We start from the raw sequence: 24383 nt of genomic DNA, 5'->3' as shown, positions 1-24383 counted from the left end.
GCTGTACTTTCACTTTCCAATAACTTAGGCTAGAAATGTCCAATTTCAAAGAATGACCCCCTCATTTTAAAGATCACATACTCAGGTATCTGAAAATACCAACAACTTGAATTTCAATTTTTGCTACAACTTAGCCATTTTGCCACAACATGCCTCATATATGAGTGTTTTATGACATCATCACATTGTAGTGTGAAGTTACCTGCTTTGAAGCAAATAGTGAGCACATCAAACAGAGATGCGGAGTGAAGAAGAGTTTCAACCTCATGATTATGAAAGCCATTATTGTAAAGGCACCAAGTTGAAAGATATGGTAAAGCAGCTGTTAAGGAAGAAAGTAATTTTTTTCAATTCAACTCAATTTATTGCATGTAAATTAAAAATAAATACAATTTTTAAAAGTAGCAAAATAAAATAGACATAAAAATGGTATATCATAAAAATTTAAAATATAGAGAGAACTGAGAAGGGATGGACACAAGAATAAAACAAAAAAACAAGCACAAAAACCCTACTGTAATGACCCTGACCTGGTAACAGTATGCAAATTAATATAAACATTAAGAATTACTATAACCAACAACATCTTAATGTACACAAAAAAAGAAAAGGAGTGCAAGCAGGTGCAAGCATTGTAAATATAATTATCAAGTATTATTATTTTACAATCATCATCATCATCCCCATCATTATCATTATCGTTCTGACACAAACACACATCAAACAAGCATTTGCAGTACCCACTCACCAAGCGCAAGCTCGATGTTCTAGTGATTATGACACTAGGCTAGTTATCTGGAGGTCATGGGTTCAATTCCCACCCTAATCACTTTTTTTCACAAGAAATTGGAAATGACTATTCGGTATGATAACACATCAGGTAGGGCAAAACATCACTGCTATAATCATCATCATCAATATCACAATTTACAAAATGCATAAGTAATAAATACATAAATTAAAAATTACTTAGTTCTACAAATCCAAATATTTTGTTTTACTACAAAGAATTGTCTACTTTCCATATCATACAAATTTCTCCACAAATCTAACCTAAATCTTTTAATATAAGGTATTTTTTATTAAACTCAGAACAACTTACTTCTGCATGGGGCTTTGGTCTTGTAATGCTGTAACAGATAAGATGCAAACATAAGTTTTAATGTTTGTTTAAAGAGCATTCACTGTCAAATTATGATATAAGTCTTTTCAATAAAAATTCGTATACATTCTTAAGAAACATAAACTATTCTACATAAAAATTTAAACTCAAGGTTCAGTCCATCAACCTGTTGAGCTATGAGGCCAAGTTGATTATTAGGACACTTTTTCATGAGGCACTGCACGCTAAACAACAATTGATGAATTATCATATGAAGTTGAAATTGTCATGGAGAATATTTGAAACTTACGGCGGTAGTAGTGTTTCCTTGGAGCTGTCTTCATCTTTTTCCTTAGATATGCAGGTCTGCCAAATGTTGTACTCCAGTACAACAAGCTAGTCAAAAACATTATGAAAGATATTATATATACATATATAATACACATATAAATTTTCCAAACTTTATTAATGAGATATCACAAACGTTTTTGGCCATAGGCCTTCATTAGATGTAAAGCATAAAATCCAATAAAACAATTTACGCATATATTACAAATGTAGGACAAGTATACAAACATATCATATGAAGCAAGCTTTATTGAGTAAACAGACAATAGAACAATATTCCTTAGTGGAGTACGTCAAGCTAATATTAGCAGTACAAATTAGGGAAATCAATATACTAATGGGTATATACAAATCTATAGATGCCAACAATCGATCGCAAAGAAATAACACATGCTGTAACAGATATGATGAAACAATGAAGAATGAAACTAGAAATGGTAAATGAAAGCAATAATGATTCCTGATTGATTCCTGATGATAACATAATTAATGTCGAAATATTGAATCCTGACACGATGGTGTGCATTTCGATACTTGGAGTATGTATTATACTATCTTATCTGAGATTAATCAGTGGACCTTTCGGTTCAAACTAGAAATGCGTCTTTTACACTGCGCAGTAAAAGCACAGCCTCCCAACAGTGTGATTTTTCTCTGAGAATTGATAATAAGAGTTTGAAATGAATCAGACTTAACCAAACTTTAGTTTTCGTGTACCAAATAATTTATCACCCACAAGTATAAAAATCTGTTTAACCTCAAATTAAATTTCCATTTTTACCTCAAATGTAATAACATGTCAGCCGAAAATGTAAAAATACATTGAAATGATATGGAATGTTATGAAATAAAAAAATGTTATAACAAAAAATGGAGCACTGCGGAATGATGCAATGGAACGGTATGAAATTATATGAAATGAAATGCTATGATATAATATTCTGATATGATGTTTTATATGAAATGATATGAAATGAAATGATGATATGAGATGATGCTATACAATATGTTGTGATATATGATACATTTATTTATTAAGCTTCATCACTAGGAGACAAGATATATAAGATATTATATAAGAAATGATAACAAATGTTATAAAAATAATGTGAAATGTTATGAAATAATAGTATAGTAGTCATAACTCCTTAACAAAAATTAATGACATCTTGGCAGCATATCAAATATCTTTTAAATCAGCCTTGGGTAAAATTAACAAGTTATAAAATGTTTATCAGCACAAACTGATAATAAACTTACATGGTAGAGGACAGCAATAATAACTATGATGGCACTTGGTATTAGTAAAGTATATGTTAGCTTCGATACTGTCTAAGAATACAGAAAAAAAGAAATAAAATAAATGGTTAATAGCTGTGTACGTATATCACATATTACTGAGCATTTATGAAATCAATGAATTAAGGAATTGAGGAATAATTATTGGCAAAAATACAACATGATATAGTCGAAATCTGGATACAGTTTGAATAGAAGTAGGTTTAGGAAGGAATTTGGTGCGAGTATGGCAAAGGTAATAATTTTCCCGGTTAGCAATTTATGACTTGGTGTGATAACCCCAACCCCCATATAGAAAACAATATGGCATAGGGCTTATTTTATTATTAATATAGGGCACACACGTGTGTTTGAAACTAAATATAAGCATTTTCATCGTGGTTTTATTTATTACAATCATAGGCCTATTCTTTCACCATCATTACACATTGAGGCCCTTCTTTTAGGTAAAACGATCTATCTTAAATTTTCTTTCTTGAGTTTGGGACTATGTGTTATAACTTCGAAGGTAAAGGAAAGCAAGCACAAGCTTCAACATTAAAAAATGCACGCGAAACGCGCGAAAAATTTTTGTTTTTTTAATTCCAATTTCATCGGAATTAATCAAAACTCCCTAGAATGTGATATTTTTAGAGGAAATTGGCCTACCTCAACTAGAAATGCTCTTATGTTAAGGCCACACTCGTTTTTTAAAACTGAATATAAGCATTTTCCTTATGGCTTTATTTATTACAAACATATTCTTTCAACATCATTACACATTAAGGCCCCTCTTTTAGGTAAAACGATCTACATTAAATTTTCTTTCTTGAGTTTGGGACTATGTGTCATAACTTAGAAGGCAAAGGAGAGCAAGCACAAGCTTTAACATTAAAAAATGTTTGTTTTTTTTTAATTCTAATTTCGTCGGAATTGATCAAAACTCCCTAAAATGGACAATTTTTAGAGGAAATTGGCCTACCTCAACAAAATACAGTATGCGATTTAAAATTTGAGGTTTTCAGGCACTTTCCCAGGTCAAAAGGGCATTCAATGGGGAAAGATTTTCCACAGATGGATATTTTCCCCTTGTCCCCCGGTGGTTACGCCGGGGGACAAGGAGAATATCTGGTGGCTTAGAGAATATCTGGTGGCTTAGATCAAATGCGCTATGGACACTTTTTGAAGTGGAGAAGGGGTTGTAGGCCGGGGTATTGTGATATCTGTTCATTATACCTTCCTTTTTATTCTTGTCTTTATTTTTCTATTTTCTTTTTCTTTTCCTTTTTCCTTTTCTTTTGTTTCCCCTTCTTTCTCTTTCCCTCCCTCTCCCCGCTTTCTTTTCTCTTCTTACAGCCCGGTACGACGGCTTGGTCAGCCCGGTAAAAACCGTCAGGGGGGACAGTCTGCCCACCTGCCCCCGCCTGTTATGCCACTGCTTATAAGATGAATGTGAATATGAATCATGCAGATCTGGAATCAAATCTAGGTGGTGGGGTCAACATTCCTACCCCGGGAAAATTTCTAGATGGCAGGAAATGAGCTTTCCCGACTTCTGACGTGTCTTTAATTACTTTTAAGTTCTTCAAAATTCAAGGTCTTCCCATCTTGAAAACGGTCTGGTAATTTTTTCCCATTGTTATTACAGTAAATAGGGCTTATGTGTGTATAAATACATAACAATTTTAAAAAAATGAGTAGTTGCATACGAATTTTCCATGAATCAATGAATCCCAAAAAGAAAGGGGGTCCGGGGGTTCTTCCACAGGAAAATTTTGATTCCTAGAAGGTGGGAAATGAGCTTTCCCGACTTCTGAGGTGTCTTTTAAATTAGTCATTAAAAAATACTTCAGAAGTCGGGAAATCTCATTGTCCACCATTTAAGAAATCAACATTTTCCCGGGAAGAACTCGAACCTCCCGTTCTCTGGGTTCATTGATTCATTATAATAATTTTCAAGAGGGGAACACCTTGAGTTTTGAAGAACTTAAAAGTAATTAAGTTCTTCAAAATTCAAGGTTTTCCACTCTTGAAAACGGTCAGATAATTTTTTCCCATTGTTAATACAGTAAATAGGCCTTATGTGTGTATACATACATGAAAGATTGAGTAAGTTGCATACGTAGTTTTTCCATGAATCGATAAATCCCAAAAGAAATGGTGGGGTGAGAGGAGGTCTGTGGTTCTTTCCCGGGAAAATTTTGATTCCTAGGTGGCGGTAAATGAGCTTTCCCGACTTCTGTGGTGTCTTTTAATGACTTTTAAATTTTTCAAAATTCAAGGTCCCCACCCCCACCCCCTTTGGAAATGATTCAATTAATCAATGAACTCCAAATTCAAGGTTTTCCCCTTTTGAAAAGGGTCAGGTAAATTTTTCTAATTTTTTATTTTATGTATGTATACATACATAAACAAATGAGTAGTTGCATGCGTATTCTTTTTTCCATGAATCGATAAATCCCAAAAAGAAAGGGTGGTCTAGGGTTTCTCCCCCGGGAAAATTTTTATTCCTAGATGGCGGGAATTGAGCTTTCCCGACATTTGAAGTGTGTTTTTTAATGAATTTTATGTTCTTCAAAATTCTAATTTTCTACTAGCAACAAAAAAAAAAAAAATTGAAAAATCAGCTCATGAGTCCTGAAAAGGTAGGGCTAGAATTCTTTTCTTTTTCCAGTTTTTTTGTTGCCCAAGGGAGGGGTCAGGACCCATGACCCCCCTCTCCCAGATCCACCAATGTGAATTGCGAGAAAATGTACCTCGGTCGGGTACTGGATAAACGTTCTTTTTCCAATCCTTCTCCTCCTTCTTCCCTCCTTTTTTTGCATTTCTGATCATACAAACATTTCCAGACATTATGTATTTTTCGCCAAAAAGTGGGGGCAAGCCCCCACAGCCCCCCCCCCCACTTCCGCCGGCCATGAAGTTGGCTGGGACACTAGTTAGACTGGGTAGGAGTTGGTTTGGGTACAAGTTGGCTGGGATATTAGTTAGACTGGGTAGGAGTTGGTTTGGGTACAAGTTAGCTGGGACAGTAGTTAGACTGGGTAGGAGTTGGTTTGGGTACAAGTTGGCTGGGATATTAGTTAGACTGGGTAGGAATTGGTTTGGGTACAAGTTGGCTGGGACTTTATTTAGCCTTGGTAGGAGTTGGTTTGGGTACAAGTTGGCTGGGACACTAGTTAGACTGGGTAGGAGTTGGTTTGGGTACAAGTTGACTGGGATATTAGTTAAACTGGGTAGGAGTTGGTTTGGGTACAAGTTGGTTGTTATATGAGTGGGTTTGAATACGAGTTGGTTGGGGTAGAAACTGGTTTGGGTACAAGTTGGTTTGTGTTAAGAGTTGGTTTGGGTACAAGTTGGTTTAGGTACATGTTAGTTTGAGATTTGAATAAGAGTTTGTAAATAACTGAATTTACCACTAAACATGACCAGCCTTAGGCTTGAATCCATACTCTTTGAATTGCAAGCCTGGTGCCACATGTTTCCAAATTGACAGGCATTTGTTACTTACTTTGAATTCTAAAAAGTCAAACTCTGCAGCACATGTGTATAGCATTGTGTGGAAATCCTTGTAGCCAGTAAACTTGGACTTGAATAAGTTTCCAATATGAGCCTAAGGATGAAAACAAGGTCTTGTAATCTCGAAAGCTCCGATGAGGGCAGTATAATAGAGGCAATAGAGTATATTGGCTCTAACAGCCAAGTTACTTCATAGCAGGAAGAACAATACCAGTTATACAATTTGGAATGCTAGGGTTAATCCTAAATTAGTAAATGTTTCAGCAATATAATATTTTTATTTGATGGTTTAAATAATTGTAAATTTTATATGGATGAATGTCGGCATGTAAAAAATCTGATAAAATCGGATAAAATTGTAATTATTTTTGTTATTAATTGTAAAAATGTGTTTGTTGTCTTTCTGCATTGGTCTGTATTTACAGGTGATGACCTGGATTTCACGTGCTTTCTTTTTATTTGAGATTGAATAAAAAGAGAATGTAGATCCTTATCTCTCATTGTTATTATTATTTGCCATGTAATATGAATAATGAAACTACTTACATCATCTGTCACTGATAACAGCCTTGCTAACAAAAACTTGAATCCTAACGTGCCAACAAGCAACAAGCTAACTTGTCCAATCTATCAACAAAAAGAACAACAGTATCTAATTATTAATTAGTTATTAATACGATTAAAAATTGTATTTTCTTGACATGTTCTCTGCACTGGCTGAGAATACTCGTCTTACAGGGTTTTAAGCATGGTTTCTATACAATCACTACACGCTATCGATGACAGCTTTCGGTCATGATGATTGGTCGGATGAATCAAGGAGCCTTCTTGATTCAACTGATATGCACTTTAACGATTGTACCGAAACAAGTAGTGACAGTGTAGCGATTTTAAGAAGCCAGGCTTTGCAAATCATCCTGGGAAGAATATATTAGTAGATACAGTCTAGTTTTGTATATTACGAGGCTGTTGGTCGACAATTGCATGAATACACCAATGGCAGCTCCGGAAGGTACATAATCAAAATATAAATTTGATATATTTGTTGTGTATTTTTATCATGTGAAACTGCTAAAAATATTTCTTTTTGGTGATATATAAAAAATGATCAATTTTCACTTACAAAGATAAGAATAAAGTGTGGTAATTTCTTGAAGACTGCTTCCAACATAATTACAACCTGTAAAGCAAATTAAAAGAATTTTACTAATTTTAATTTACAATGATGAAAAAAAAATGATGACTGAGCGACCAACACTGATTTCCAAATATCAATGTGCCTGACCAACCCAAAAAATTAGTGTTTTTCATTAAATGTACTTATATTTATATACGATTAATTAAAGTAAATAATGCACGACTCACCCAGATACTCAATAATGCTGCAGCGTAAAATGAAGTAAAGAGCATCTCATTTCCAAACAGGAACACAAAACTTATAAACAAACCAAGCTGCAGAAATTTAATGAGAATCACAAGTATGAAATACACAGGACAACAAAACCTTATAAAATCAAGAACTAAAAAAAGTCAAGAACTAACTTGAATGATCTGTCTGTATTGAAATGCTTGTATACTGTCCCTCTAAAGTTTCAAAGCTATTTTGTACAGAGAAAACACTTCTTTTCCCTTACACACAAAACAACTCCACTGCATAAACCTCATATTAAGATTCAGTTTGTGTAAAGCATCGGGTTGTGTGTGTTTGTCTTGTGTAAGAGACTGTCACTTTCAAATAGGACAGTGATATATTCGCTATTCTGTGTGTCTAAAATAAATAAATACTGAAAAGTATGTAAATCAGCAAAAACAAAATTGCTTTTCAATTTTTCTCATTGGAAGTTCATAACATATCTGATTCTTTTATTAAATTAAACCATTTTGTTTTCCCATGGTGGTGGTTATTTTTCACAAGGGAAGCAATTTTTAGTGTAAAACAAGGTATTTCTTTTTTTATGATAATCCTATGAATTTAAAATCTTATTACCGTGTGTGCTTTTAAAATACATTTCATCTTCTGGGTGTCAATATATCCAAAAGTGTAGGTACCAAACACAGCAACAATCTAAACAAAATAAAGTTATGTTTGCTCATTACATACAACAATGATGAATAATAATCACTAAAATTACTACTAGAGCACTCACTCTATAGAATGCATACCCCTGCCCCGTGCCTGAATACCAAACAATACGCAGGCCGTGTATGATGGGCGATTCAATTATTTTCCGCAATGTGCCTAAATACCGAACAATATGCAGGCCATTCCATTTTATTTTATGCTTGGGATAAAAAAAAAATTCTGTAACCTTGAACTTTGACCGTTTTTTTTTTCTTTGATTTTTATGTACCATTCCACTAAATTTTATGCTCCATTCATTAGTTTTTGATGCATTCATTTGTTTTGAGTAATCTTGCTAACAACAGACATGAGAGCAATGAATATATAACATTCTGTGACCTTGTCCTTTGACCTTTTCTTCAAAAAATTTAATCATTTCGTTCTTCGAATATTATGTGCTATTAAAATAAATTTTATGATGATCCATTCATTAGTTTTTGCAAAATCTTGCTAACAAACAGAAAGAAATGAATACATAACCTCCTTCAGCGGAAATAACAATAATTATGGTTTACATTTTACCGGGAAAATTATATTCAATAAAATTATTATCCTCTGTTTACTCTGCAGCAGCGGTGACATATCCAATCCTGGACCGTTTGCAAGTAATGCTAAGCCATCCAAGAAAAAGTGTCATGTTTGCTTAAGGCTTTCAACAAGAGTATTCGAGTGACAATGTGAGGCCATACATAATTAACAATGCCTTGAAACTCCATCAAACAGGACTCTTGCAGCTTTACTAGCCTTCTTTTTCCGAATGAAGCATATCAATTTGTTTGGTTTGGTTTTGGTCTGACCTCATAAAAAAACATTTTTAATACTGCGCGCATGTAAGAAAGACAAAAATGAACAGATTGAGTGTGCTGCACGGCGCAGTGTTTAAGCGATTTCATTATTCAAAAAGGGTATATAGAAATATATATATATAAAAACTTTTTTAAACAATCAACCATTAGTGAAACACTTTCGCTGTGCTTGTGTCCTTGGGCAAGGCACTTTCTACGGTTGTGGGTACCTGGTAGGTTCCAACATAACTGCGCTGATTACTAGCCGCAATATTATTGAATAATAATATAATTTAATAATTTAATTTGGTGTTCAATGTGTTCCATATGTGTTTGATCCAATGACCGGGGTAGTAATGTGAAGCGCTTAAAGGCTTTGTTAAGGCATTAAGCGCTATAAGAACGACATATTATTATTATTATTTATTAAAAATACATTCCCAATTTATGCATAACACTGTAGAAATAAGACATCTCCACTATCAAGCATATTCATTTAATGAATTTTAACAAATCTTTAATACAGCAGGTACCATTATTTTCTTCAGTTCAGAAAATGGAACACGCCAATTAACTGGGCCGCCTTTAAGCCTTGGTAGTTTTTGTTCTTCAATGCCTTTGATATAACTAAAAATTGACGGAAGAAAATTTTATCCAATTAGATTAATTTTTATATATAACTGGTCCCAAAATCGGATTAGTGTAGGAAAAGAAATGATGTAAATAAGCGACGCCTCATAAGCCTGCTCAAATCCCGCTGAACACCACTAATATCGCCTATATTTTCGCAATTCAACCCAAAAATGACATGGACCAAATATTTGAAAATTGTTTGCAACAGCTATATTTATAGCCTTCTATAAACCATTTTCCCGACCTCTAGATTTTGAATTACAGTTTTTGTAGTAAAATCAGTTGATGTTTTTGAAGAAGCGCTAATGGTTAAGAAATAGGGTGATATGACCCCTCCTACCCCTCAAAAATCACCTTCAGGTAGCGAAAAGGAGCTACCTATTTTTGATTGTTTCATTTTGTCCATATTAACATTAGATCATTGCTACCTAAACTGTCGAAGCTCAGTATATTTGCATCACTACCGAAAGCTGCCATCAATGGCCTCTCTGAATATGAGATTTGATGGTTTGGTCCCGGATTCTGAAGTAAAAATCGAAGGTTATGGTACGCAACGTAAAAACCGATCTACACATAGGGGTGGTGTCTATGTATTTATTAGAGACCATCTTGCCTCCAATTGCGAAGTTTATCAAGGTGATATCAAGGTGATATTGATTGACCTATTGTTACCAAAAAGTATACCTATTACTGTTGGTTGTTTCTAAAGACTGCATAAAGATGGAAAATTCATTAAAGAGTTCAAATTGGTCCTGTCCACTCTCAGATCGGACTGTGAATCATTTTTCCTCGGGGATAGAAAAATATCTTTCAATCGTCAAGGCTCAGATCTCTTCAATAACTACAAAGTTTGCTAAATGTGTATAGCTTAACTCAGATTATTGATTCCACTAAATGTATTGATAAAACTTCCTCATCTGCATTAGACCATACTTTGTGAAATGCTACTGACTGAGTGATACAATCTGGTACAATAAATATAGGCATGAGTGACCATCTTGCTGTTTACTATAATAGGAAGCTTTTAAATTTAAGCCTAATGCCCACAATACCATCAAAATTTGATCTACTCGAAATTATAGCAAAGAAATTTAATAAACAATCTCCAGAAAATTAATTATTATCAACAGTATCGATGTCAATCAAAAAGTTAAACGTATATTTTTAACAATCCTTGGCGAAATTGCTCCAATTAAAGAAATCTGTTTGAAATGCCGTACAGAACCATGGATTAATGATGACATTTTAAATAATATTTATCAACAGGAGAGGTTGTTGTACTCTTTCATAAAAAATAATCAGACAAATACTTTTAACAAATACACCAAACTGAGAAATAAAATTCAAAAATATATTAAAAAAGCCAAAGCTAACTATTTTAGAAACAAGGTCAATGAATGTGAAAGTGATTCAAAGAAGCTTTGGAAACACATGCAAAGTTTGGGCTCTAAGCAAACCAAAAAATCCCATGCTAAATTAGTTCTTGAATCAAATGGATATTATATCATGAGTCCTTTTAGATACCTATAACGTAAATGGTGGTGGTCCAAGCCACTGTAACTCTTTTGTTTAAGGTCAATGTGTCACTGAGCCTAGCAAGCTACAACAGTATTGACAGTCAGCCTTCATTTTACAGATTCACTGATGAAGAAATTGAACTTCGAAAAGATCGCTTGTATGCCTGTGCCTGCAGGTTACTTGAATCCTCTCCCTCTCTTATTAGTACACGCACTCTTGTTACCAGATTTAAAGCAACAAATCAGCTAAACAAATCCATTTCAAAATTGAAAGATGTTGCAACTCAGCAAATTCCAATGATAATTTTATTGACATGTTTCAAGATCTGAAATCTTCATGGTTTCATAACTAATCATAATATAATATATAAATGATATATGGGGAGAAATTTCAAACCTGGAGTTCCCCTTTAATTTCAAGCCCACTTAAATTCTTCTTCCTAAATTCATTTTCATTCAGTTTCCTCCCAATTAAGGAATGTTCCTGTTTTGTTGAGGTTTGATGTAGCTGGAGTTTCTCCAGATTCACCCACTTCCTCAAAAAGATATTGCAGAAAACATGGCTGGGAAAAATGAGAGAATGCACAACCAGTGGAGGAGGCATTTAAAAAAGTATTTTTAATCATTGTTTTGGCTCCAAACAACTATAGTAGGGGTATATATTGTACGAATAAATATTTTATAACGATAACTATCAGTGTTAGAGGCACAAAATATTTTTTCTCCATGGTTGGTAGAGCAGTTTTCTTGTATTCAACTATAAGAATGAAATTACAGCTCACTGAAATGTCTGTTAAATTTAATGTATAAAAATAGTACTAAATATTAAAATTTAGTAATTTTTCCATTCCACATCCAACAGCAAATACACTTGAAGAATTGAAGGGACAAAATGATATTCTATATAAACTACTATATATTGTAGTCCAATACATTCAATTCTACAATATCATACAGTACCAGTTACCCATGGATTAACGTACATGCAGAGAAAGTAAAGGTAATGGGCTGTCTCCAAGGAAACAAGCAGAGGATTTAAACACCAAAATTTCCAGTTAACAAACCAAAATACCTCAAAAATGTATTACACTAATCATACTGTAATATTTCATTTTAAGCTCACTTTAGTCTGAAAATAGAGATAAAAGCGGAACACAGTTACCTGTGTCATTAAAGCGAACTGGGCGAATTGCCAAGGAAGCATAAAAGCAACGATGGCGGATGCAATTGCTGTTACGTGCTTCCAATTAGATTCAGCAGATCTCAGGCAATACGTCACTAGTAACATCTCAAGCACAAACACCGGATACGCAAAGCTTTCACGCAACGGTGGTGTCCATTGGACACGTGTACACTGCAATAACAAACACATTCAAAATCATGTTAAATCATTAAAACATACCATCTCAAAACCAAGAAACTACAATTTACTGTTAATACTCTACCAACAGAGCTCAAGGTCCATGTTGGTGCTACACTCAATTGGAATTTATTGTTGAGGGCATGGTTATAAATAAATATGGTGTGCAGTTTTAGGAGTTTTAAATCTTAACAAAATGATAAGACTTAGAAAAGATCTCTAAATTAGGACTTTAAAATTCTAATAGAGTAATATTTTAAAAACAGTAAAAGATAATGAAAGTAATAAAGAAAAATACGTAATAATAATTAATAACAACATCAATGTATCGATGTATGTATGTATATAACAAACGTATATCATGCATCAAACCACCATGCTATTAGAACATAAAGAAAATAATTTAGTCAAATCGATGGATATTTTTTAAGTGGTCCCCTCCTACATATTTTACATCTTTAAACCAGCATTGCACATGCTTTCTGTCTAACTGGGCCCCCTCACTCTACGTTTTCCAAAAGTCTCTTGTGTTTGTTTAAAACAAAATATTTTATCCACAGACTATATTACGTAATTATAGTCAGATTTTGAGTACACTCTATGAACTAGAAGCCAAAGGAGCCATTATTTTCTGACTAAAAAAACTGCAATTTTTTAAGGCAATAATGGCTCCTGCGAATTCTATCGTATATTGTATAAAATTATCAGTTGTGACATCCATCACCTTTTCTATGGCCTTTTCATCAAACTGCTGGTTGTAGAGAGGTTGCTATACAATTATAAATCAAACTGCTGGCTGCTGTGCCAGGTTGCTCAGTGATCAATACATTAACTGTGCGTGTGCATTAGCTGCGTGTATTAGAATGATTTGTTAGTTGCACAGACACTCTTCGTGCAGCTTATTGCAGCTCTTCGCAAAGATGAATAAATTGATTGTGGTTTAATAATGAAGTTTATTAGGGGTTATTAGGTAAAACTAACCACCTGGTAGAAATTTGTTTAATAGATTAAAATGTATTATTATGAAATATTTCAGCATTGCCCTTATTTTTTCAGTTCTTTTATAAGTCAATCAACTTGTAATTTCATACCATTCTGCCTTTCTAGGCTTTGGCTAGGACGGTGTAGGCTTAAGTTTATTAGGGGTTATTATTAGGTAAACCTAACCTCCTGGTAGACATTTGTTTAATAGATTAAAATGTATTGTAAACATTATTATGAAATATTTCAGCATTGCCCTATTTTTTCAGTTCTTTTATAAGTCAATCACCTTGTTATTTAATATCATTTTGCCTTTCTAGGCTTTGGCTAGGACGATGTAGGCTTCACTCGTGTTAACCAGTACCGCAGAGCGAGATCTGTTAAATTCGCTGTGTGCTTTCCTAGCTTGGCCAATCAACAAAATATTCACCGTGACACAGCTTCTGGCGTGAATGCAAGATTTGGTGGTAGGTGGTGCGGGAGAATCGACACCACCGAAGCCCCATGTTTTAAGCTAAGGTGCTGAAATATTGCATTCTTATATCTAAAAAATTTGTTCATATCAACAATAAAATACAGTACAACAATTATATTTCTTAATGCAATTTGGGGGGAGGGGGAGGTGAGATCTGCACGGCAACTGCATCCGTACCAGAATTTTGAGCATTCTGCATACTAGACACAAAAATCGGAGGCACTATTAATCACATTAGTGATCAGTCGAAAATAAGAAAATTCACCACTGATTTATAATCGAATTTAGTATTCTTATACAGACATGCATAATATATATTCCATTAATTTTTTATTTACTGTCAATGTTTGTTCAGTGCATGTTATTATTACCTCGCCATGATTGAAGAAGACTGCCATGACAGTGAGAATGCCACCAAGTATATCATTGCTGAGGTAAACACCAAACAAGAAAAATAGAGCCATCATTACACCTTGCTCAAAGAAAATTGCACTAATGTAGAAATATGCTGGGTCTCCAATACCTTAAATAAAATACATATAAACATCTGATATAATGACGTAAGGTCATGTTGAATCAATAAATAGTTCTGTTTCATAGGACCATTTATGAAAGAAAAATGAGAAACCCCAAAATTTCATACATTATTTTTTTTTAAATGCATAAGAGTTTAACTCCATTCCTGTTGAACACATACTTTTTTTACACCTAAAAAAAAAAATTATACAGGTGAACTTACGTAAGTCGAATCCGAAACGACACTGAAAAATTGTTCGACTTAGATAGAATTTGATTTACAGATTGTTAATTAATGGAAAACACAACAACTTGGCATGTAAAATAAGATAGACTTAACATTATTCGAGTTAGGCAAGTTTAACTGTATAACAGTTCATGAAACACAATTACACAACACTTTACAATAATGTTGAATAAATGTTTTTACTTTACAGTGAATTTGAGAACCTATAGTTCTCATGACTACAAATCAAGTGATTCTCACTGTTTGACTTCATCTAATTTCTACAAATTTCTTTAAAATTGTATAAATTCTATCAAAACATTTTACTATTGGTAAAATAAACAGAATTTTCATAATTACCTTCACAGTTTGCAACTGGGGGTAAATCATGTCCCCGGTTAACTCTAAAGCACTGTTTAGTTGCAATTCCCATCCACTTAGTGATGCTGTCAAACGACCTGAACCCCAGACCTAAAAATACCTGCAGGTAATTAAGCAGTAGATTCATCTTCAGTAACAAATTACAATACAAGAATAAATTCCATTGTGTAGTCATCATTTGACACGACAATGTGATACGTGACTGGCTCTGGCAAAACCCCACCGTTTGGCTCAATTTCTAATTTTGCACAAGCACTCATAAAGTCTGAGAAAGTGTTTTCTTAAAAGAATTAAATATTCATAACTTGGCTAATACTCAACCACTTTCCATTAAATAAACACTGTTTTAAAGAAGATTTCATGCAGAATATAGAAATACCACAAACTCAATTTTGAATTTTACCTACAAACAGCTGGTTTTGCTAGAACCACATATATCTAAAGGTGTAGTGGGATTAAATGGTATTCTGTACTTGTACTGTTTAGAAAATAGAGTTAAAAATGCATCAAAATATACTAACTATTATAGTACTGTAGTTCAAATGTTCAATAATACAAGTAACTGTTAAAATGGTAAAAAATTTTTTTTTTTTAAACACTGCACTTCTTCCCAATAAAATCAAAAGATAGTTAACTTACCTCTGGGTAAAGGTTAAAACGTTTTAAAACATTGATTGTATCAGGAAACTCAGTAATGTTATCTCTCATAGTTGACAATAGACCATCAATGAATGATGGTGCTTCTATGATGGTCTTATAATATGAATAATAAAGACCCTACAATCAAAAAGACACATTGTATTACTAATACAGTTAGCGAATTGTATAATAAAAAAAAATACACTTATCATTTAGCATAAAATGTACAAGAACCTAAAAAAAGACTAACATGAAAAAAAATCATGAAATAAACTTTAAAAAATAATAAATAAAATAAAATATATAAAAACAAGAAAAATAAATACAGTATATAAAGAAATTATACATAAGGTAACTAAAAACAAATAAATAAATATTACTACTCTGTAGTATCATTGTGGTAATGAATGAATGAATAAACGAATAAATATTATAACAATAGCTAGATCATCACTATCCAAATATCTTTGACAAAAAACTGTTGTATGCACATAATATATAGTCATAGCATACCTCCATGGTCATAGTGTACATATATGGTCATGAAGTGAAGTCATCTTGACCATATTTAGGCATATGACATGTTTTTTTTGTAAAATAAAAATTTGATAGTCTGGGCAGAATGTTATATGTGCTTGTGAATTTTTCAAAAAATTGCTTCAGAGACCAACTGCTCTTAACCCAACTGGCTGCCAAACCCATAACAGTTACACATTTAACACTAATTTCCATCATTTCTTACCATCTCTGTTCTGAAGGTCATTTCTCGTTCCATGTCCGATAGATGCGAAAAGAAGCGGTCGTTTTCAAACATGGAAGACACATGAGCACTGAAACCAAACCAACCAAAGTGTATGAGAAAGGCTCACTACAATTTACACAGTAATTTGTGACATCTCTTAATGTTTGAATTTGTTTAATCAAAATGAAATTGCTGATCAATAATCATGAATTAAAAATACTTAATAAAAAGCTCTAAACAAATTTGGAAAACCATAAAAATAATGCTAAGTAATTATACTGTTAAATGTCATGAACACAAACCACAAACCAATAAAATATTTACAGGCTGTGAGATTGCGGTTTTAGATTTATACATCAGTGACTATCATAGTGGATCAAAATGGAATAAGGTATAAACTTTAATAAACGATTTAATATTGGGATTGTTTTTCTCAGTAAGTGGACAATACAATTTCCATAAGAATGGATGAAATACTGTAGAGCGTTGCCCCTGTCAAATAATCTGTTTGTATTATCTTTGTAATAACACATTTGTTGCATACTATTGTGTGTCCTATAATTTGATCCACTATGATAGTCACTGATAAAAGCCGCAATCTCACAGCCTGTAATTTTTTAGTTGGTTCAAGCTTCCATGCTTGCTAAATAAAAGATCAAGCTGTCGGCTGTGCAATTGGCTTCTATATACATCCAAATTATCTAAATATATCTACTATATATCCTAATACAAAAATGTTCTGTAGAATTATAAACAGTAGAACTCTTATCTACAGACAACATTTTAGAAATAAAGAAATATTTTACAGAATTTCTATCATTCTCTATAGAATACATACTTCTATAAAATTTGTGTCAAATTTTTAAAAAAAATATATCTACTGATAATTTTTATACCATTGGACAGATAAATTTGAAGCTTGAAACCTGAGTTTTAAATGACAATAATCAGAATGATGATGATGATGATCTTGACAGTAAAATTGATGAGTTCAAAATGTCGCAACATTTCTTCTTGCTATGAAGTAGCGAAAAATCGCATTTAATCAAGTTGCTATATTATTAATTGACTGGAACAGTCATAGCAGGGTCACAAACGAGCAGGTTAAGAGCAACCTCCCACCCCCATTTGGGTGAAGAGAGGCAAAACCTAAGTAAAGTGTCTTGCCCAAGGACACAAGCAGTGAGACGAGAGTTGGTCTCGAACTCCCGATCTCACATGATCAGAAGTCCAAAATCTTACACGCTGTGCCACCCGCTACTAGATGATGGCCAATACTCAATGATGATGATGATGATGATTCTAGCATGGAGGCGATTCTAGTAACTACAGTATTAAATTATAATTATATTTCAATTGTACCTTTAATTAAACTGTCTGATAATTCTGAGGTTGAGATTCTACAAGTACAGAATTATATTACCTTATTCAAATTTCTGAAAGGTGTCTGTTTCATGCACTAACATTTACATGACAAAACATTCATACCATCTGCTACATTACAACTACCTCATTAAAACCTAATGTTAAGAAATTGTTGTACATAACCTACATAATTCATTTACCAGTATTCATCCTGATCCTAGCATTAATGATTATGGTTATGTTCTATTATAACATGACACCTAAAGGTGTACTAACTGTATATTGAAGAGTAGAAAATAATTGTTTAATTCAAAGGTACATATAAACAGTAGTGTAGCTCATTTTTTAATCTCAAGTGTGCAATATTAAAATAAGCATACAGTAATTATATACACTAATGTACAGTATGTGATCAGCTGTGGCTAATAAATCCACAGTATGTTGGCATTCTGAATTTCAAGCTACTATATGGTAGCTGCTCAAATAGACCAGGATCAATATGTTATGTAAATATTATTTAATCTTCTGACCAGAATCATTGTAAGTAACAATTCTATATTTACTGTATAAACCATTAAATCTTGTTAAATTATAACTGTAATTTTATGCCTATTAATTTATAATTACCTGTATGATGTGATTCCACAAATCAATGAGAAAGTCAAGATAATAAAATTGTTATTTTTCAATTAGTACTACAGTACAGAGTATGAATTCTACATCAACCTAAAGAACATACAAATTGTAAATTTAGAATTTCCTACAACTGTATGGTTTACTAGAATAGTCACATGTTGATTAAAAAAAAACAAACACCTACCTGTTGAGGATTCCAACCAGGCATGCTGGAAAGAAATTAAAACTCAATATTTACATGCAACAAAATGATGTGAATATGAGAAAAATATCTACACATAAGAAAAACTAAAACAGATAAATGTAAAGCATATATTTGGACTACTGTATGTGATAAAAAAAAAAAAAAAAATGAAATTAAGCAACTTTGTATTGTAGAGCTTGACTGAAATTAATTCAGTAGCTGTTTGTAAACATCAGTATCATAATAAATTGCTATGCGTGCCAACACTATATTAAACTTCAACAGCGTCAATATGATAAATGCCATCTGTTACGGCCGTGAACTACAGTAGTTCGGCTGTGATGTATTAACACCCAGAAATTCAGAAAAGAAAAAAACTTGCTTTCTTTACAAATAGGATATCATATCATAGCAATTCCATAACAAAACAATGTAATGTTCTGCTTTTATATATTTTTTTTAATTACGTTGTTTTGCCTTGGAATGGACAATCAGTTACCAGTGAAAGTTATTTGTTAAATGCGGGAACATACCTACTGTATCATGATAAAGTACCAAATATTGGCTATTTTACAATACTGTAAGGAAGGCAAGGCCCAGCTGATTTTAAAATTATAACTTGCTCGCAGCCGTCACAGTCCTACACCAATACAATGATTATATCACAGAGTGATAAAATTAATAGCTAAGTACTTTGAACATTTTTGTGTCATGTTTATTTGAGTGGTGTAGTGTTACAGTACTACAATACTAGCTATGTTCCGACGATCACTCTTATCCGGTGCAAGTTAATGAGAAATCCATTCAAGGTCGCATCAAATTTTATCGTATGTCTAAACGAGAGTTATAGCGGATAGTTATAGTGGTTATACCTGTACACTGATAATGATATAAAGTATTTCTATTGATCTCATGATGATGTTTCAAAAAACGAAGACGACAAAACAGAAATTACATTAGGCGAGGGCTGCCTGGGTTAGGCCAACTTAAATTGGGTAAGCAGTAGGCCATCCAAAAAATATCGACAAATAAAAGGCAAAATATGTTTTAACATTCAATTTTTTCATCTTCACTTGGTAGAATATTCCGAAAAAGTGAAATAAAAGTTTTTTTTTCTCACCTACCCTACTGTAAGCCTACCTATGATTCATGAACATTTAGGAGATTTTCGGCAGCCAGTATATAACCCGAGCTTCCAAATGTAGTATGCGAGTACGAACGTTGTTTGTGGTTGTTCTTACTAGAATGTGTGAATAGCACTGGCTAAAGATAAGGCTACCGTATTTGCTGTAACTTCAGAATCATATACGTTCAGTATCTCACCGGCGTTCACTGTATCTCATTGAGCCGCATCTTTAGACACGGCGAACAAACTATCAGAGCATTTTGCAAATTTCCCAAAAAAAGACATGAAAATTTATATGAAGTTTACAACGAAAGGTAATAATAAAAATTTATCCTGTAATGTTTTTTTTTTGGATTACTTTTGACAATTATGAAGTTAAAAACAAATAAAAAAGGTAATTTTAAAGATGCTTTGGTTGATATTATGAAACAGTTTGGCCAAGTAGTGTAGCATTGCCTCGAAAACGAGACCGTGGTCAAGCTACAGTTGTTATTACAATCAACATGTGGCAATTCAATTAACAGAAAGTTCTATCGGATGAGAGCCTTGCCAATCCGGTAATTTGTGGGTTGAAGCGCTTGTTTTCTATCAAGGCAATTCAACAGAAGGACGCACATCTTGGGACATCAAAGGTTGTAACTCTGGCATCGACATTCTTGGTGCCATACGTCCCGACACGCTGAACGTCACAATAACCATAACAAACACTGACCATTTAACCGTCAGCGTGTGTTAATAGTTGCCACGATAATCGTGTGTCGTGCAGTGATTACAAAGGCTTAATGATATTTTGCACTAACATTAGACTGAAATTATATTCATTTCAACTGTGGTGTTTTGTTGTTCATGAGACTCATTCACAGAAAAAATTAATAAATTTTCTGTATCTACTCAAATGTTCGTTTTGTACACCTTAGTCCAACATTGTCAAAATGACAGTTTAATGTTACATAAGAACATGAAATTTTATAAAATTTGTAAATTTTCAATTGCTATAACTTTTCAATTTCGTGGTCAATTTTCACAAATCAAATTGCAGTCTATAGAAGTCATTTGAGGCATGTTGTGGCAAAATGGCTAAGTTGCATTGAAATTCAAGTTATTGGTATTTTCAGATATCTGAGTAGGTGATCTTTAAAATGAGGGGTCATTCATTGAAATTGGAAGGTGAAAGTACAGTACTCTTAAAATCAAGATAAACATGATTTTGAGTAATTGCCTTTCAAAGTTATTCGTGCATACATTGTCAAATAGACTGAACTATCAAAATAACATTAAATAAACAATTTATTGACCACTTCCAGAACTAATACTTTGGTACATGATTACCGGCAATAAGACATTAAACTGTTGATCTATAATGAATTTGGATTTTTAGGCTATTTTTTGAGCTCCCATATTTTACTCATTTACTCAATACTGGCCTGTGGGACAACTTAAACCAATTTCGCCACGACAGGCCTCATTTAACAAGCTAGCGGTCAAAAGAAATCAGATGTAACAGACATTGCGAAGTACACTTCTTTTTTTTTTTATGAAAACACATTTTATAAGAACACTGAGGCTGAAATTGCTTAAAAATTAAGAACAAAATAAGAACAAATTGAGGCTGAAGAAAAATGTCAAATGAGGTTTTTGAAAAACCAAAAAACTATATCTGTACCTTATGTGCAGTAATGTAGGTGTGACTATGTAATACCCCCCATAATCAGGTGTACTGTCATTTGGGGCCATTTTTACCAGGCCTTTTTTCTGGGACAATTTTTCCAGGACATTTTTTTCAGGGCCCATTTTTGCTGTGCAATAATAATTTTCTGTGTTTGAAAAGTGTGTAAAATAAGAACAAATTAAGAACATTTTGAGCCTGAAATCGGCCAAAAAATAATAGACCATGGGTCGAGGATCGAAAACATTCAATTCTGTGACCCACCAATCCGGGCTACCTGGCTTTTGCACAAAAATGTCAATACTAATAAATTGTAACATTGATTGATTGTCGGCAATCGTGAATTTGGGGAAACTGTAACCAAAAATGAGAATTTATATCAAAAGTTGCTACGTAACTATAGCCAATCAGAAGACGACTAACAATGAAGTTTGGCTTAGCTGCAAGGCCCTCAGCCAATCACAAACTACCTTCTATGCCGTTTGTCCAATGTAAATAGTAAACAACACACTCCACTTGCAGGTATGGCGTTGGCCAGAAGTTCTTCAAATGATAAAAATGAGCCGGTTTCAGGCATATTTTTGTGATACATGTTGTAAGAACATAGAGTATGGTTGTGTCATTAAGCGTAAACAGCTTAAAGAAATTTAAGGATGTGCAACTCTGTGGAAAACAACAAATACGAGTCCTTAGAAGGCCTGTTAAGTTTCCGTCGAAGCTGATGAATAGCCTACATATATAATGAAGGGGATCTCAGGGATGGTGGTGCAAGTAGTAGTAGTCAAAATTGCACCGAATCTGTTTAAAGGTACGCGTGTGGTTACATAAAACGTTAAAAATGATATGGTATGTTTTGCTTAATTGAGAAGCACTAAGCGTCTCTCTATCACACCACACACACAGACAGGAAGCCCTGCCTTTTCCTCAAACTGGGGTACTATCGACAGCAAAATAACCACAGAGTATTGTGAATCAAATACGATGATGTTATATTGTAATAAGCATATTGAGACAATAATGTTGGCAATGAATCGACCCAGCATAAACAACTGACAATGAAGACTAATCAAGAATAGCCATCCACAATTATATAGCAACTACTGTCTACCAAGAACAATTACTACACAAATTGAATCAATTCAGTTTTTTGGGGTGGGGGATGTGCCCTTCATTGACTGTGCTTAGACTAAGTAATTCAGGCTTAATTTGATTTTAATGTCTTCATGAAAAGAATATAACAAAATTATTATATTAATAGTACAGTATGCTTTACCTACATAGGAATCCTTAGACACAACATAACAAAAAATATATTAATTAATAGGTATCAAAACTGACTTAAGCAAATAATATTTATCAACACTTTGATGTCCAATTAAACATTACCACCTGCATTTAATATTGTATTATACTGATACTACTTATTTTTCCTTTCCTTTCTTTTTTTTTTTTTTGGAAAACAACCTTTGATTAAAAAGAAACAATTTAAATACATATTTGATCATTAAAACCATCAAAGTAGCATTGATAAGCTTTTTAAATTAGTTTGTTTAATTAATTTTCACAGACCACAGAATCAAGTGAATGGAAGTTGATGAACCACAGCCAAAGCAAATGCTCCTTCTGCATCACCTGAAAGCTGAAGTCAAGAATTAAGGAAGTGCTTCCTGGTTGAAGTCATGTTCTCCCATGTATATTTTTGGTAAAAAGACAATAATATATTAAGTACTTTTAATAGAGCAAACACCATTGAGAAATTAGTAAGATGTGAAACATTGAGTGGTGGAATTACTTGAGGCTGCTACTGCAAATCAGGATGAAGCCTTGTCACTACACGAGGGATAAGGATCTGGTGGCAATTCAGGCCATATTATAGGCCATGGATAGAAACATGAATCAATTGAAAGTACTGTAGTCCTATCAGATTGGAACTGTATACTGTTTATGAATGTTGTCTATTTGATATAACATCAAACTTTGTTGAGAAATATTACCAGATATTATTAAGGTTTTTCCTTGTATGAACATTTATCAACAACACATTTATTTTCTTTATAATGAACATTTATCAACAACACATTTATTTTCTTTATAAAAATTTGCATTGACTTTTTGAATTACATTGTATTGTACTTTAAAATGCAATATGAAAAGAAGAAAATAACAGAACAGTACTTGCTGATAAATGATAATGAATACAGCAAAACTTTCATTATTTCTAGTTTTTTTTAAATTGTTTATGCTGGTTGGTTACATTGATAATATTATACAATTGTAATATTTAACACATGTTTATAAGTGGATTGGATTGATTCAGCTATGTTTAAAGCAGTTCTGTGTAGGTATATGGTGTGCTACAGTGTTTCAATAATATTCATATAAAAGTTCAGATTTTTGTCATAAACTTCTTTCAACCTTGTGTTTACTGTTGTGTAGTTAAATGTATATAACCAGTGAGTGATCAGAGAGATAGTGAAAGTGCTGATGTGATGCAACTGGCTGAACTGAGGTATATTAAAAATTTATTTGTTTCACCTTATTGGAATCATCAATTGCTTTACTTTTATTCATTAATTCAGTCCATAGTACCAAGGTCTTCAAGCAGTTAAACAAAAATCACAGGCATGGCAAGAGATACTGATTAATGTTATTTATTTACATTGCATGCAAATAAAAACATTTGAAATTTTACATCAGCCTCAATGTCTTCTTATTTTTTGAAGTAATTCAGCCTCAGTTTTCTTTTAAAATGTACATTTTTTTAATTATAGAAAAAAAAAAA

General features: G+C 33.0%; 1 protein-coding gene across 1 annotated transcript in view; it reads right to left on the bottom strand.

Annotated features, from left to right (window-relative positions):
* LOC117106260 (probable C-mannosyltransferase DPY19L1) overlaps positions 1 to 24383 on the bottom strand; it is a 28062-nt gene that overhangs the window by 1707 nt on the left and 1972 nt on the right. Inside the window, exons 2-16 of the mRNA XM_033247617.1 lie at positions 18810 to 18834; positions 16625 to 16712; positions 15883 to 16020; positions 15223 to 15343; positions 14492 to 14643; positions 12467 to 12658; positions 8235 to 8312; positions 7613 to 7699; positions 7371 to 7427; positions 6794 to 6874; positions 6240 to 6341; positions 2711 to 2782; positions 1413 to 1498; positions 1103 to 1130; positions 203 to 322 (exon numbers count right to left, since the gene is read on the bottom strand). Of these exons, the coding sequence (XP_033103508.1) occupies positions 203 to 322; positions 1103 to 1130; positions 1413 to 1498; positions 2711 to 2782; positions 6240 to 6341; positions 6794 to 6874; positions 7371 to 7427; positions 7613 to 7699; positions 8235 to 8312; positions 12467 to 12658; positions 14492 to 14643; positions 15223 to 15343; positions 15883 to 16020; positions 16625 to 16712; positions 18810 to 18834 (1427 nt within the window). The remainder of the gene's footprint in view (positions 1 to 202; positions 323 to 1102; positions 1131 to 1412; positions 1499 to 2710; positions 2783 to 6239; positions 6342 to 6793; positions 6875 to 7370; positions 7428 to 7612; positions 7700 to 8234; positions 8313 to 12466; positions 12659 to 14491; positions 14644 to 15222; positions 15344 to 15882; positions 16021 to 16624; positions 16713 to 18809; positions 18835 to 24383) is intronic.

The sequence above is a fragment of the Anneissia japonica genome, unplaced genomic scaffold (genome assembly GCF_011630105.1).
Source record: "Anneissia japonica isolate Jap-2015-1 unplaced genomic scaffold, ASM1163010v1 scaffold1356_len1145284_cov175, whole genome shotgun sequence".
Classification (NCBI taxonomy): Eukaryota; Metazoa; Echinodermata; class Crinoidea; order Comatulida; family Comatulidae; genus Anneissia; species Anneissia japonica.
The sequence above is the reverse complement of the archived record's forward strand: the minus strand, read 5'-3'. Positions and strand labels throughout refer to the sequence as shown.